Source organism: Pongo pygmaeus, chromosome 2 (assembly GCF_028885625.2).
Source record: "Pongo pygmaeus isolate AG05252 chromosome 2, NHGRI_mPonPyg2-v2.0_pri, whole genome shotgun sequence".
Taxonomy (NCBI): Eukaryota; Metazoa; Chordata; class Mammalia; order Primates; family Hominidae; genus Pongo; species Pongo pygmaeus.
In genome coordinates, this window is record NC_085930.1 from 108,885,107 (window position 1) to 108,899,845 (window position 14,739).

Consider the following 14,739-nt stretch of genomic DNA (forward strand, 5'->3'; position numbering starts at 1 on the left):
AACAGCCTTAAAAATTATTGGTAAAATGCAGATGTCATCAAAATATACATTTTTGCCTAGGGTTAAAGGACTGTTTTGAATTAGATAAGATAAAGCTAAATGTTTAAACAAGTAGTGGAAGGATTGTAAAAATTGATCTTGCAAAAAAAATTCCTTGTGTGAACATACTGATTAAATTCAAAAAGGTATTATATGGCTTTTCCGTAAATTGAGCATTGAAATAAAAGCATAACAAGGTTCTCTCAAGGCACCAATCTGCTCTTTAGCTAAATCTGTAAAGGGTTATAAAAGGTTTTTGCTTTTTAGAATTTCTGAGTGATCATTTTGGCAAAATAAATAACTTATGGTAATCTGGAATTCTATTTCATAAAATCGAATGTTTTAAACCTCTAACATATTCAACAGGCTTCCCAAAATCAAACTTCAGTTTCAAAATTGTCTTTTCTGACACCTGGCTTTTGGATGCTACAGAGGGCCCCTGGCACATCCAGAAGAGAGGTAAACAGGATTACCTGAAATGTTTAGGTACACGGGATTGCCAAAATAATGTTTAATCTTCTTCAGGTTATATTTTAGGGAATAATATTAATATATGTTCCAAAATTGTATAGGATTCCTAAAATTCTAGTGTCTGGCCATCAAAATGGAATCTGTGGTGCCTTTTCTGTTTTTTCCAAGGAGTCCCAGGCCATCAGAAATTATCTTAGGGCCCCATCATGAGTATATGCTATCAATCACAATTAAAGTTGTTATGTTAAGTTATTATAAACCACAGAGATAACCAAATTTATTTGTTAATTCTGTTCTGACTGTAAATACCCTGGACATTTTGTTATTCACAGACAATTGTTGTCTTGTTTTCATCCTCTTCAAAAGATGGTTTATAATCAGCCATAGAACTTTCATAGGTGCTCTCAAATGCAGGTTTCTGATAACTTTGGAGATTGTGACATTAGAATAAAGAAAAAACAAACAGGACTCATGAAGAGCTGAAATGTTCATGAATATCAAGCAAAACAAGAGTTAAATGGATGGACTTAATGAATACAAAACTGAAGTAATCTTTTTGACTTTTGCTTAGACCATTGCCAATCCTTGTTTTGACTTTCAGAGTGAAGGAAACATATTTTGAACTATTTACAGCCTTTAATAATTGAATAAGGTATACTCCTGTGAACAAAATTTGGAGCATGTTTGTCTCTCTCTCTCTGCCTGGCTTCTCCAGAATTTGGAAACTAGTTGTGAGTATTCTTAACTTATGACAATATAGTTGTTTGCATCAGTGCAATAAGATTCCATTTTCTTTGCAACAGGACACAACTGAAGACACTAGTTGTTTTACCAAGGGCTTTGACTGGAAGGGTATGCTTCCCTTTAAGGAGTCAAGCTTGACTTGCAGAACTGATAAAAGCTCCTTGGGAAAACTGGCCTCATACCTTGCCTACACAGTCCCTGTACAGGGTTCCTAATCTGCAGTGAGTAAAAAGTGTCACTTTTTAACAGGCCCAGGAACCCTATGCTCTTGGGACCTCAAGAAGAGAGTTTACCCAACTCACAGGTATTTGAGGGTAAAAACCCACAGCTGGGCTTGGCTTTAGAAAGTCCTATCTGAGATTCCTTGTGGAATAGAGTTCCATCAAAGCCAATCTAAAAGTCCTCTGTAAAAATAATTATTCTTCTGCACTTCATGCAAATAATCAAGCCAAGTATAAGACTAAAGTCTATCTTGCAAACAACTCAGTCCTATCATGGTTTGTTTTTAAGAAAACTGACGACTGGAAAGAGATAAATTATGTTTAAAAACTTATCATCATTAAATTTTAGACCCACTAGTTGTTTTCAAGTTTTTTGCCTAGTTCGTTTAAAAACTAACCCTGCTTATTCCTGTGATCCAACCAGAGATCTCCGACTACAGCCCAAAAGGAACAAAGGGGGATGGGTAATGTAAAACTCTGAATCAATATTCTAGTTCTAAGCAATTATCCTGCAAATCCTGCTAGGTGGTGGGAATAAATAGAGTGCCTGTCATCCAGAGGTTTCCTTTTTGGGAAAGTAAGACCAAGGGAGCTAACCAAAGCCAAGCTCCATGCACCCAAATCTTAGCAAAGATAACTATAGCCACCAGTTATCTGGGTGTGTCACAGGGCATCCTTTTCTTTCCCTTGGAGGAGGACTCCTTTCATAGCTTCGCCTTAGCATTTGGCTTATGATAAGGAGTCCATACAACCCCTGAGACACATTTTTGGTCCCAAACTCAATTCCCAACTTCAGGTCAAAGCCCTAAGAAAAAAAACTGGATCTGAGGGATCCAGAGGCAGATGGTAACAGAAGTTAAAAAGCACAGCACAGGTGAGCATGACTAATTCCTGCCGATTAAGCCAAGCCTCCTGTTTCATGGATAAACATCAGGCTAGTATCCACGACATAAATGAGGTCTAGAGAACTTGAAGGCTACTGACAGCAGGGGAGATAGGGCGTACGTGGGTAAGAGTGGATATTTCCACCTCCTAGGACCCCCTGTTAACATGGGGGAAAGCCGCTTTGACATCCATGGGTGGCACCCCGTGCTGGTCACCAGGTCTTGGGGATATAAGGACAGAAGAAATAAAAAGGGGCACCTCACTTTCTCCCTCCCTCACCTACCCTGGGTATTCACTAGGAAGAGAAAGGAACCAGGGACACCTGCTCCCCTCTTTCTTGATGGATTGCCATTCATCTTCAGTCTGTAGCCTTTTTGAAAGCATCCTGAACCCCTGGGACTCCTTTGAAAAAAAATCCTTCCTTTTTCCTTTTCCCCTTGTGTCCTCTCTTCACAGATAGGTAATTGTGTCTCCTTACTACAGCACACTCCCCTTGGATCCATCCTCTAAACCGCGAAAAGTTAATTTCCCAAATCTTAAACTTGAGATTGGCTTAGGATTGGGCTCGGGGGAAGGGAACCCCAAAGACTAACAAGCCAGCAAAAGGGTAAAAGTTTTTTTTAACTTTTAATAATCGGGCTTTTGGCCTCCCTCTCCCTGTGCAAACCAGTAAAAGGCCTCAGGATTTTTGAGCTGTCCTTACCCCATCCTTGTTTTGTTTTGATACATGTTTTCTAATAACTCAGTTTCTCTCTTCTCGCCTTTAGGCCATCAAACTCCAGTTGTGCAACTGGAGCCTCAGATAATGGTCCCTTTTGCCAGGAACCTTTAGATTGGCCTCTTAGGGAGATCTGACTGCCATTTTCCCAACACAGCACCCCGTCAGCAGGAAGCAGTTAAGATTGGTCTTTGTCCTTATCTTTATTCTAAGGGCAGTTAGATGTACTTCTTTAGAGTGGGGAATGATAGAGACAGGAGACAGCCAAATGCCTGCCAGGTCACTGAAAAATTCTGTCCCTTAACATATGCGCAGTAAGGAAAATAAATCAATGTGGAGTGGCTCAGCCTAAAGGCCCACATGCGCACTGGGAGAATGGAGTGGAGCCACTGGGAATTTGCACCTTATGCAGGGGGAGAAGCCTGGCCTCTTCAGCTGGTGTATGGTGACCTGGTATTCAATCTGTGAGGTGGGAGCTTGTTGGCAGCACACACTTTTTTTCACTGAGAGCTTCCTTTTAATAAATTCCATTCTCCTCATCTTTCGATGTGTCCGCGTGCCTGATTTTTCCTGGTCGTGCAACACGAACCTGGACTTTAGCTGAGCTAAGGAGCAAAAAATCTTGCATCAATGGTTTTTTTTTTTCTTTTCTTTTCTCTTTTTTTTTTTTTTTTTTTTTTTGAGACGGAGTCTTGCTCTGTCACCAGGCTGGAGTGCAATGCTGCGATCTTGGCTCACTGCAACCTCCACCTCCCAGATTCAAGCAACTCCCCTGCCTCAGCCTCCCAAGTAGCTGGTACTACAGGCGTGCACCACCATGCCTGGCTAATTTTTTGTATTTTAGTAGAGACAGTGTTTCACCATGTTGGCCAGGATGGTCTCGATCTCCTGACATTGTGATCTGCCCGCCTTGGCCTCCCAAAGTGCTGGGATTACAGTAGTGAGCCACCATGCCTGGCCTGCTTTTAAATACTAGGTACAAATTGATGATTCACAAATTTAAACCTTCTTCCTGGACTGCTCTCCTGAGCTCCACACTCTTACAACTTATTACCTATTTGATATCTCTAACTGGATATGCAGTGGGCAATTAATCAAATTTAATGTGTCCAAAATTGAGCTCCTGATCACTCCACCTCTACCCCAAATGTGTTTCTACATCTCTGTTAACTCCATCTTTCCAGTTGCTTAGGCCAAAAACCATATAGTCATCTCTGACCCTGTTCTTTCTCACTCTTCATATCCAATCTCAGTAAAGCTTTGGCTCTAATTTCAAAATATACCCACAATCCAACAACTTCTTGCCAAATCCACTGCCACAGTGTAGAACCAAGCCAGCAACATCTCTTTATTGTGTTATTACAACAGTCTTTCTGCTTCTCTTTCTCCCCTACTCTCATCTTTTCTCAACCTAGCGGGCAGAATAATTCTGTTAAAAAAGAGTTCAGAGACTGACTTCTGGCATGACATTATGAGGAATTCCACTGACCCACTCCCCAGTGAAACTAGTGAAATTTAAAAAAAGAAAGTTGGCCAGGCACAGTGGCTCACACCTGTAATCCCAGCACTTTGGGAGGCCAAAGCGGGCGGATCACGAGGTCAGGAGATTGAGACCATCCTGGCTAACATAGTGAAACCTCATCTCTACTAAAAATACAAAAAATAAGCCGGGCGTGGTGGCAGGCGCCTGTAGACCCAGCTACCCAGGAGGCTGAGGCAGCAGAACGGCATGAACCCAGGAGGCAGAGCTTGCAGTGAGCTGAGATCACAAGACTGCACTCCAGCCTGGGAGACAGAGTGAGACTCCGTCTCAAAAAAAAAAAAAAAAAAAGAAAAGAAAAGAAAATTAAAGCCTCTGGAAATGTTCCCAAAAACAAACAGCAAACCAAGAAACATCTGTTCAAGAACATTCATGAAAATTCATCAAGAAAGGTGATCCTGTGTTATTTGAACCAAGATTGCTCTCTCCCTCCCTTCTCAGCAAGGCAAACACTCCACTGTAGATTGTAGCAGCCAAGAACACAGGGATCTCTCCAGCTCCTAATTGCAAGGGTTTCTTCCACAGAGTAGCAGGATGTCAGTGTATCATTGTGTCTCCAGCTAGCTACCTGATGCTGAGATAAAGTCCCAGACAAGTGTGGCTGAGAGGTGAGGGCTCTCCCTTCTCCCACACAGCCCTCATCTTGCAACTGCATGCTAAGAACACTGGGGCCCTGATCATCCTTGCCCCAACTCATTAGGCAGTGGTTCCGCACAAGGAAAGGAAAGTCTAGAAGACCCGAGGCTGCTACACTCCCCACCTTCCCCACAAAATGCTCAGCAACTACAAAGGGTATCACTCAGAGACAAGACTGCCATTATCCCCATCCCCAACTCAAGTGCCCAGGCTCAGAGATTTTGCCTAGAGGAAGAATCAGCCCATAAACAGATAACTCCTAATCTCTTCCCAAAGGAGCTGAATTCATTTGTAACAGAGCATAGAGAAGTTCAAACCTGGCTAGGTGTGGGGGCTCATGCCTGTAATCCCAGCACTTTGGGAGGCCAAGGCAGGCAGATCATTTGAGGTCAGGAGTTTGAGACCGGCCTGACCAACATGGTGAAACCCCGTCTCTCTACTAAAAATACAAAACAAAAATTAGCTGGGCATGGTGGCACATGCCTGTAATCTCAGCTACTTGGGAGGCTGAGGCAGGAGAATCGCTTGAACTCAGGAGGTGGAGGTTGCAGTGAGCTGAGACCATGCCACTGCGGTACAGCCTAGGTGACAGAGCGAGACTCCGTCTGGGGGAGGGGGGGTGGAGAGATGTTCAAACCTAAGGGCACTCTCAGGAACAGTGTAGGTTTTAGTGAAAGTAATTAGGAAGACATTCAAGATACAAGCTAAATTGCAGGCCTGTTCGCTTGCAGAAGACAATGGGGATATAAAACAACTAGGAGTAGCTACACTGGAGTCACAAGAAATACGAAAGGCAACCTCAGAAACTACTCCTTCAATGGAGCAAGAATTGAAGTAGTTTGTAAGACAGTTTATGCCCCAGGGCATTGTTAAAAAACAATAGAGCAATCAGCTAACAATTACTGGACTTTAACAGCTGTGTGCAGTCATAGAAAGAAAAAGATCCCTACCAAAACCATTGTCATCCCATGATAAAAGTGGGCATATCCAAAGCTGTGCTTTCCTGAGGAGCAATATCAAAGGCTTAACAGTATAGGAGGGAAATAGACTTCACTAAATTGATCCAGCCAGTTGCTAAGCAAATACACAAGCAAACAACAATAACAAGCCCCAGAAGGTAGGCTGCCAGCTCTTCATCTCTGCTGAGATCTCTGTAACTGATCAGATGGAAACTGATTAGATGGATACTGATCTGCACTTATGTGCAACTTTCTGGTAAATCTAAAAGGAACCCAAAGTAAAATATTTACTTAATAAAAAAAGAAGCAACATTAATAAGCAAATAGCGAGATAAAGTGAAATTTAAAACTACACAAATGTAGATAGTTCTGGCATTATTTCTAATTGAGATCTAAGGAATCATCATTGAGAAGTGCTAGGATTTGAACGAAGGCATGCTAAATCCAGATCTCCTACTCTTAACCACCTCAATATGCTACCTCTTGATCAAAGGTTAAAGAGAGTATAAAAGTTTATCATGTGGCTGTCATAAAATTTTGACATTTAAAGGAAGTCTAGACCCGGTGCAGTGGCTCACACCTGTAATCCCAACACTTTGGGAGACCAAGGTGGGTGGATCATTTGAGGTCAGGAGTTTGAGACCAGCCTGGCCAATATGGTGAAACCCTGCCTCTACTAAAAATATAAAAAATAGCCAGGCTTGGTGGCAGTTGCCTGTAGTCCCAGCTACTCAGGAGGCTGAGGCAGGAGAATCACTTGAACAGAGATGGAGGTTGCAGTGAGCCAAGATCGCACCACTGCACTTCAGCCTGGGTGACAGAGCAAGACTGTCTCAAAAAAGAAAAGAAAAAAATGAAGTCTATAGGCATTCACTGTAAAATTCTTTCAACTTTGAGGTCCTCTATGTGTCCATCTAAAAATACGCTTAAGTCTATTCTCAGTAGCTTTATTCATAACAGCCCTAACTGTAATAAAAATCCAAATGTCAACAGGAGAATAAACAAATCATGGCATACTCACATAATGGAACACTACACAGCAACGAAAAAGAACTGCTGCTACATATAATGATGGACAATGATCACAGACATAATGTTCAGTTGAAGAAACCACAATAAAAAAAGAATACATACTGTACCATTTATATTAAGTTCAAGAATAGAAGCAAAACTAATCAGTGATAATAATAATCAGAGTAATGGTTGGGGATCGGGTAGTTATTGACTAGGAAGGGTCACAGGGAACTTTCTGGAGTACAGGAACAGTTCTATTTCTTGATCTGGATGGTGGTTACAGGAGTGTATTTATATGTAAAAATTTGTTGACTAATATTAAGATTTGTGCCCTTAACTGCATGAAGCTATACCTCAACAAAATAGTAAGTCTTTTAAAGAGTCTTCCTGCTTTAAAACAGACCACTGGACGCTTTACTCTGCAGTCTAGATAAATACTCATCAGTCATTTGCCCAAACATGATTGGGTTCAGAAAGGGAATCTTAGGCCAGGTGCAGTGGCTCACGCCTGTAATCCTAGCACTTTGGGAGGCCAAGGCAGGTGGATTGCTTGAGTTCAGGAGTTCAAGACCAGCCTGGGAAACATGGTGAAACCCTGTCTCTACTAAAATACAAAAAATTAGCAAGGCATGGTGGTGCACGCCTGTAGTCCCGGCTACTTGGGAGGCTGAGGCACGAGTACTGCTTGAACCCAGGAGGTGGAGATTGCAGTGAGCCAAGATTGCACCACTGCACTCCAGCCTGGGTGACAGAGCAACACTGTCTTTAAAAAAAAAAAGGGGAATCGTATATTTCACTTTTTCATTTCTCTTATTTCACAGTCAGCAACTCATGGTGTCAACGATGTCACTAGAGATAGCCTTCATGGGACCGGGTGTGGTGGCTCATGCCTGTAATCCCAACACTTTGGGAGGCCAAGGTGGGCAAATCACGAGGTCAGGAGATCGAGACCATCCTGGCCAACACGGTGAAACCCCGGCTCTACTAAAAATAAAAAAATTAGCTGGGCGTGGTGGCGCGTGCCTGTAATCCCAGCTACTCGGGAGACTCAGGCAGGAGAATCTCTTGAACCCGGGAGGTGGAGGTTGCAGTGAGCCAATATCGCACCACTGCACTCCAGCCCAGCGACACAGCAAGACTCTGTCTCAAAAAAAAAAAAAAAAAAAAAAGAGAGATAGCCTTCGGGGCACAAAGTAAAAGTAAAAGTTGCAAAGACCACTGCATGGGCTCTCTTCTCCCATGTGTTCCCACTTCATGCTCCAGGCCTCTGGGCTGCTGGGAATGCAAGAAGCACTTTACCTGGGAAGTCATCAACCTCAATTTTGCCAACAAACTTAAAGGAGTGGAAAAGTTCCCCATGGCATCACCACCATCATAAAGGAGAGTGCTCCCACCACTTTAGAAAGGTTCTCAAATTTGGTTTTCAGACAAGAGCCCTTAGTCACACACATATATCTCATTAAATAAGCAGATGTTTTACTTATTTAACAGACATCAATTTTTTTTGCTTGAGTCCAGATTTAGTGACTGATCCATAAAGTGGAAACAAAGAACAAACAGTATGATTGTTCAGAAAGCAGGATGAACATTTCTCTCCAATAAGGTACCATTTTGTGAGCTCATAGTCCTTGAATACTGAAAATGATGAAAGGAAAAGGAATATTTTAGATGCAAAAAGGTAGCATAAAGAGGTGTTCCGATAAAGGTGTGATCGACCTAAAAGGTTAATGAAAAAACAAACCCATCAAAAACAACTACAATTGACAGAAAGCTAGAAACATTAACGCCGTTGGAAAGCTCAAATGACAGAAGTTCACAAATTCTTAATCATCTAATCCAGGCCTCTCCTCATTACCATTCAGACCACTCACAAAGATCCCATTATATCAGCTCATAATCAGGTTTACAAAAACAAGACTCCTTAAGAGATGTGGCAGTGTGCGAAGTGGCGCACTTACACAGGCACAGCAAATGACTACGTTAGTGAAAACTGTAGGGTTTATCATAAGCAAAAATGACAGTGCTCTCCTCCGTGAAAAAGAGAAAGAAATCGGACGGGTCTCCTTTAAGTGAAAATAGAGACTGTGAGAACATAAAGACATTGCTGACATCTGTGTTTTAACATTCTATTTATTTAAGGAAAGAGAAGAAAAAATGTTTGGAATATAAATAAACCCTTCCCTATAGGAAGGTCAGAAATGTAGAAATACGCAGAAGCTGGTGGGAGCAAAAGCCCATCCTGAGACAAGGATATCTAGAGAGGTAGCCCTGGTCGGGATGTGGGAAGAGGCCTGCGAAGAAACAGCAAAACCAAGCGAAAGAAAGGGAAGAACGGCAGGTCCACTGCTCATCCCGAGCGCCTAGAACTGCGCCGGACTCCTGGCATGATTTTTGAGCACAGGACACGGAAGGAAGGGATGAGCTTTTCGGCTAGCGTATTGTCTTTGAGCGACAGAGCGGGATTCCCAAACGCCCCCGCCGGTCAATCAGCTCCTGCAGTTCATGCCCAGCAAGAACCTTGCGGGCGGTCCGAGGCTACCATCCTTTCACAGCTGTATTTGGGGGCAAAAATAGGGTAACGAAGCCGGGGGTCCAGACTTACTTTTGCAGCCGGGTGCCATAGCGCCCTCACCCCTCGATCCCGACAACAATGCAGCCGGTGCCTCCACCTCCCGACTGCGCCGCGAGCGACTGAATTCCGCCCGCTCAAGATGGCCGCGAATTTGAATTTGGCGCTTGGATCCGACGTTGACGCCCGCATGGAGGCCGCCATGTTGCCCGGCCTACGCATCGGGGGCGTGGCCCAGTGACGTCACAGCTAAGCGCCTCTGTATCGTCGCGAATCGGTCGCGGAACCTGTCTTTACCCAGAGCGACCATGAGCAAGCGGAACCAAATATCGTACGTGCGGCCAGCCGAGCCGGCGTTTCTGGCCCGCTTCAAGGAACGGGTCGGCTACAGGGAGGGACCCACCGTAGAGACTAAGGTAAGCCCTCGCCAGTCGTGTTACTTCGGAAGCGCGGCCAGCCCTCCACTTTGAACTTTTGCCTCTACTTGGAGGGTGGGTGCTGTCGGGTCCCTCTTTTCACCCGCGCTCGAACCCAATTCCGGTGGAATATGGACCCCCAGGCTTGTTCTTTTCAAGCGACTACAGCCTCCTACGCCCAGGAAGCTCTGTAGTTTTCAGAGCGCTGCTGTGTTCCTGAAAATGACCTGACGTGTAAACCGCCTGGTCCTTGGTAGATGGTAAAGAAAGATCACTTTCTTGTCTCTTCTTTCTCACGTGTTTACCTCAAAAGCTGTGAGTTCGCAGGGTGAGTAAGAGTTACAGCGTCGTCCCGTATTCCAGATAAGGACACAGGCCACTCGATCAAATGACCCCCGCCCCAACCATGTCCTAGGACTCGAGTCTGGAACGTCTTCGGAGGAATGTCCTGAATCTGTTTCTATGCTTTGTTAATTAAAAATAAATAAAAATTGTATAGAGAAGGTCGGGCACAGTGGCTCACGCCTGTAATCCCAGCACTTTGGGAGGCCTAGGTAGGCGGATCACCTGAGGTCAGGAGTTCGAGACCAGCAGAGCCAATAGCCAATATGGTGAAACCCCGTCTCTGCTGAAAATACAAAAATTAGCCGGGCATGGTGGCACATGCCTGTAGTCCCAGCTACTCCGGAGGCTGAGACAGAATCGCTGGAACCCGGGAGGTGGACGTTGCAGTGAGTTGAGATGGTGCAGCTGCACTCCAGCCTGGGCAACAGAGCGAGACTCCCTCTCAAAAAAAAAAAAAAAAAAGAAAAGCCAGGCCTGGTGGCTCACTACTGTAATCCCAGCGCTTTGGGAGGCTGAGGCGGCGGATCAGGAGGTCAGGAGATCGAGACCATCCTGGCTAACACGGTGAAACCCCGTCTCTACTAAAAATACAAAAAATTAGCCGGGCGTGGTGCCGGGCGCCTGTAGTCCCAGCTACTCCGGAGGCTGAGGCAGGAGAATGGCGTGAACCCGGGAGGAGGAGCTTGCAGTGAGCCGAGATCGTGCCACTGCATTCCAGCCTGGGCGACAGAGCGAGACTCCATCTCAAAAAAAAAAAAAAAAAAATAGTAGGCAGAAGCCCTAAATATCCTGGGTCTAAATAGAAGAAGAGGAGCTTCAGGAAAGAGCCACACCTGACTATTGTTGTTTAGGGCTGGAGGGATCAGTATTAAACACATGAATGATAAGAAAGCAAAACAGCTACATTGCTGATAAAGAGAAAGTTTTAGTGGTCTGGATAGAAGAGCAAACCAGCCACAACATTCCCTTTAAACAAAGCCTAATCTAGAGCAAGGCCCTAACTCTTAAATACTGTGAAGTCTGAGACATGTGAGAAAGCTGCAGAAGAAAAGTGTGAAGCTAACAGAGGTTGGTTCATGAGGTTTAAGGAAAGAAGCCATCTCCATAACATAAAAGTATGAGATGAAGAAGCAAATTATTCAGATCTAGCTAAGATAGTTGATGAAGGTGGCTACACTAAACAGGTTTTCAATGTAGATGAAACAGCCTTCTATTGGAAGAAGATACCATCTAGGATTTTTTTTTTTTTTGAGACAGGGTCTCACTCTGTCGCCCAGGCTAGAGTGCAGTGGTGCAATCACAGCTCACTGCAGCCTTGACCTCCTGGGCTCAAGTGATCCTCCTGCCTCAGCCTCTCAAGTAGCTGGGACTACAGGAATGCACCACTGCACCTGGCTAATTTTTGTATTTTTTTGTAGAGACAGGATTCCACTGTGTTGCCAAGGCTGGTCTCAAACTCCTGGACTCAAGCAATCCTCCCACTTTCAAAGCCTCTCAAAAACCACTATGCCTGGGCCATTTATGACTTTCATAGCTAGAGAGAAGTCAGTGCCTGGCTTCAGATTTTCAAAGGACAGGCTAACTCTCTCATTAGGAGCTAATGCAGCTGGTTTTAAGTTGAAGCTAATATTTACTGTTCCAAAAATCCTAGGGTCCTTAAGAATTATGCTAAATCTACTTTGCCTGTGCTCTAGAAATGGAAAAACAAAACCTTGATGATAGCACATCTCTTTATAATATGGTTTTCTAAATTATTTTAAGCCCACTGTTGAGACCTACTGCTCAGGAAAAAAAAGATTCTTTCAATATATTATTGCTCATTGACAATACACCTGGTCACCCAAGAACTCTGATGGAGATCTACAAGGAGATTAATGTGGGGTTTTCATGCCTGCTAACACAACATCCATTCTGCAGCCCATGGATCAAGGAGTAATTTCTATTTTCAGTCTTATTATTTAAGAAATAACAGCCAGGCACAGTGGCTCACACTTGTAATCCCAGCACTTTGGGAAGTCAAGGCAGGTGGATTGCTTGAGCCCAGGAGTTCAAGACCAGCTGGGCAACATGGTGAGACCCCATCTCTACAAAAAATACAAAATTTAACCCAGTGTGGGGCATGCACCTGTGGTCCCAACTACTTGGGAGGTTGAGGTGGGAGGATCCCCTGACCCCAGGTAGGTTGAGGCTGCAGTCAGCCATGATCGCACCACTGCACTCGAGCCTGGGTAACAGAGCCAGACTCTGTCTCAAAAAAAAAAAAAAAAAAAAAAAAAAGTCAAAACCATTTGTAAGGCTACAGCTGCCATGGATAGTGATTCCTCTGATGCATCTGGATATTGTAAATTGAAAACTTTATGGAAAGGCTTCACCATTCTAGACACGTTAAGAACATCATGATTCATGGGAAGAGGGCAAAATATCAACATTAACAGGAGTTTGGAAGAGGTTGATTCCAACCTTCATGGATGACTTTGAGAGGTTCAGGCCTTCAGTGGAGGAAGTAATTGCAGGTGTGGTAGAACAAGCAAGCGAACTAGAATTAGAAATAGATCCTGAAAATGTGACTAAGTTGTTGCAGTCTCATAAAAATTGAACAGATGAGTTGCTTCTTATTGATGAGCAAAAAAAGTGGTTTGAGATGGAATTTACTCTAGTGAAGATGCTGTGAACATTGTTGAAATGTCAATAAAGGATTTAGAATAAACTTACTCGGTAAAGCAGCAGCAGGTTTAAGAGGACTGATTGCAATTTTGAAAGGAGTTCAGCTGTGGGTAAAATGCTATGAAACAGCATTGCAGCATCACAAAAGAGAAATCTTTTGTGAAAGGAAGACTCAATGCAGCAAACTTCATCATTGTCTTATTTTTAAAAATTGCCACAGCCACCCCGCCTTTCAGCAACCACCACCCTCATCAGTCAACATCCATCAGCATCAAGGGCAGACCCTTCACTGGCAAAAAGATTAGGACTCACTGAAGGCTCAGATGATTTTTAACATTTTTAGCAATAAAGTATTTTTAAATTAAGGTAGGTACATCTTCCAAACTCCTGTTAATGTTGATATTTTGCTTCCTCCCATGAATCGTGTATGTTCTTAATGGGATCTAGATTCTTTTAGACATAATGATATTGCATACTTAATACTAACTATAGTTAGTGTGTAGTATGAACATAACTTTTATGTGAACTGGGAAACCAGAAAATTTGTGTGACAGTTTATTTTGATACTTTGTTGTGGTGGTCTGGAACCAAATCTGCGGTATCTTCAAGGTATGCCAGTAGAATGAGTATGTGCTAACGCCATGCACTGTCCCAGGCTCTGAAAGGACGAAGAGATGGATCTCCAAAATGCCATGTTATTTAACACTTCCTGCCCTATTTTCACAGGTTACCATCTCTCCAAAACCCTTCAAAGCTCTCCAAACAATTACTCTTTCTCTGTTTTTCTCTTTACCTTATCCATACCTTATCTATAACACTCATTTTATATTGCAACTACTTGCTTTCCTGTTTATCTTCACCACTAGATTGAATTCTTTAAGTTAGTATCTTAATCCTTCCGTATTTTCCCAGCACCTAGCACAGTGCCTGGCACTAAGTAGTGGGTAACAGTTGTATTTGTTGATGACTGTGCTTGTTACCAGGTTAGACTTTGTGGAGAAGGGATATTTAGATAGACTCTTGAGCATGGTTAGGTCAGCAGGTAGAGACGAAGAGAATGGCATGGGTAAAGGTGTAGAGATTTGAGAGTAATGGACTGTATGTAGAAGTGTTAGAGGGGCTAGTGGAGGTGAGGTCATGTGGACTATTTAGTAAGCAACAGGGAACCATTTTTTTCTTAGAGGTAACACAGGGAATGGCTGATCCCCATGACTAAAAATAGGGATGATGACAAAGAGGATAAGGTTTGAGAAAAGGGACATAGATTCAGCGATGAGGAGAAGATAAGACCCAGCTTTACTTTGCTTGAGGTCCTGGTGATGACCCTGTATGCACAGTTGACAGCTTGAAGGTTACAGCCTGGAATGCTATCTTAAGAGAACTTCAGGAATCCTTTCCAAGTAATATCAGTGATTTTCGCTTATTTATGTACTCAAGGGACTTTCCCTTAGAGAAGTACGCCATGTTTCAGTGTGAGAACCACTACATTTTTAATCAGTTTGGCAATATACAGTATTC

The 14,739-nt window shown here is 43.4% G+C and overlaps 2 protein-coding genes across 8 annotated transcripts in view; one reads left to right on the forward strand and one right to left on the reverse strand.

The window, feature by feature from the left end:
• Positions 1–10,027, reverse strand: part of KIF15 (kinesin family member 15) — a 92,422-nt gene extending 82,395 nt beyond the window's left edge. The window contains exon 1 of one of the 3 annotated variants that reach the window (XM_054483523.1): positions 9,830–10,027. In XM_054483523.1, coding sequence (XP_054339498.1) covers positions 9,830–9,848 — 19 coding nt within the window. In that variant the 5' untranslated portion in view covers positions 9,849–10,027. The remainder of the gene's footprint in view (positions 1–9,829) is intronic. The other 2 variants (XM_063661978.1, XM_063661977.1) reach the window with 2 other exon arrangements.
• KIAA1143 (KIAA1143 ortholog) overlaps positions 9,163–14,739 on the forward strand; it is a 31,164-nt gene continuing 25,587 nt past the window's right edge. For 4 of the 5 annotated variants that reach the window (XM_054483525.1, XM_054483530.1, XM_054483531.2 and 1 more), the window contains exon 1: positions 9,163–10,212. In XM_054483525.1, the coding sequence (XP_054339500.1) occupies positions 10,105–10,212 (108 nt within the window). In that variant the 5' untranslated portion in view covers positions 9,163–10,104. The remainder of the gene's footprint in view (positions 10,213–14,739) is intronic. The other variant, XM_054483526.2, reaches the window with a different exon arrangement.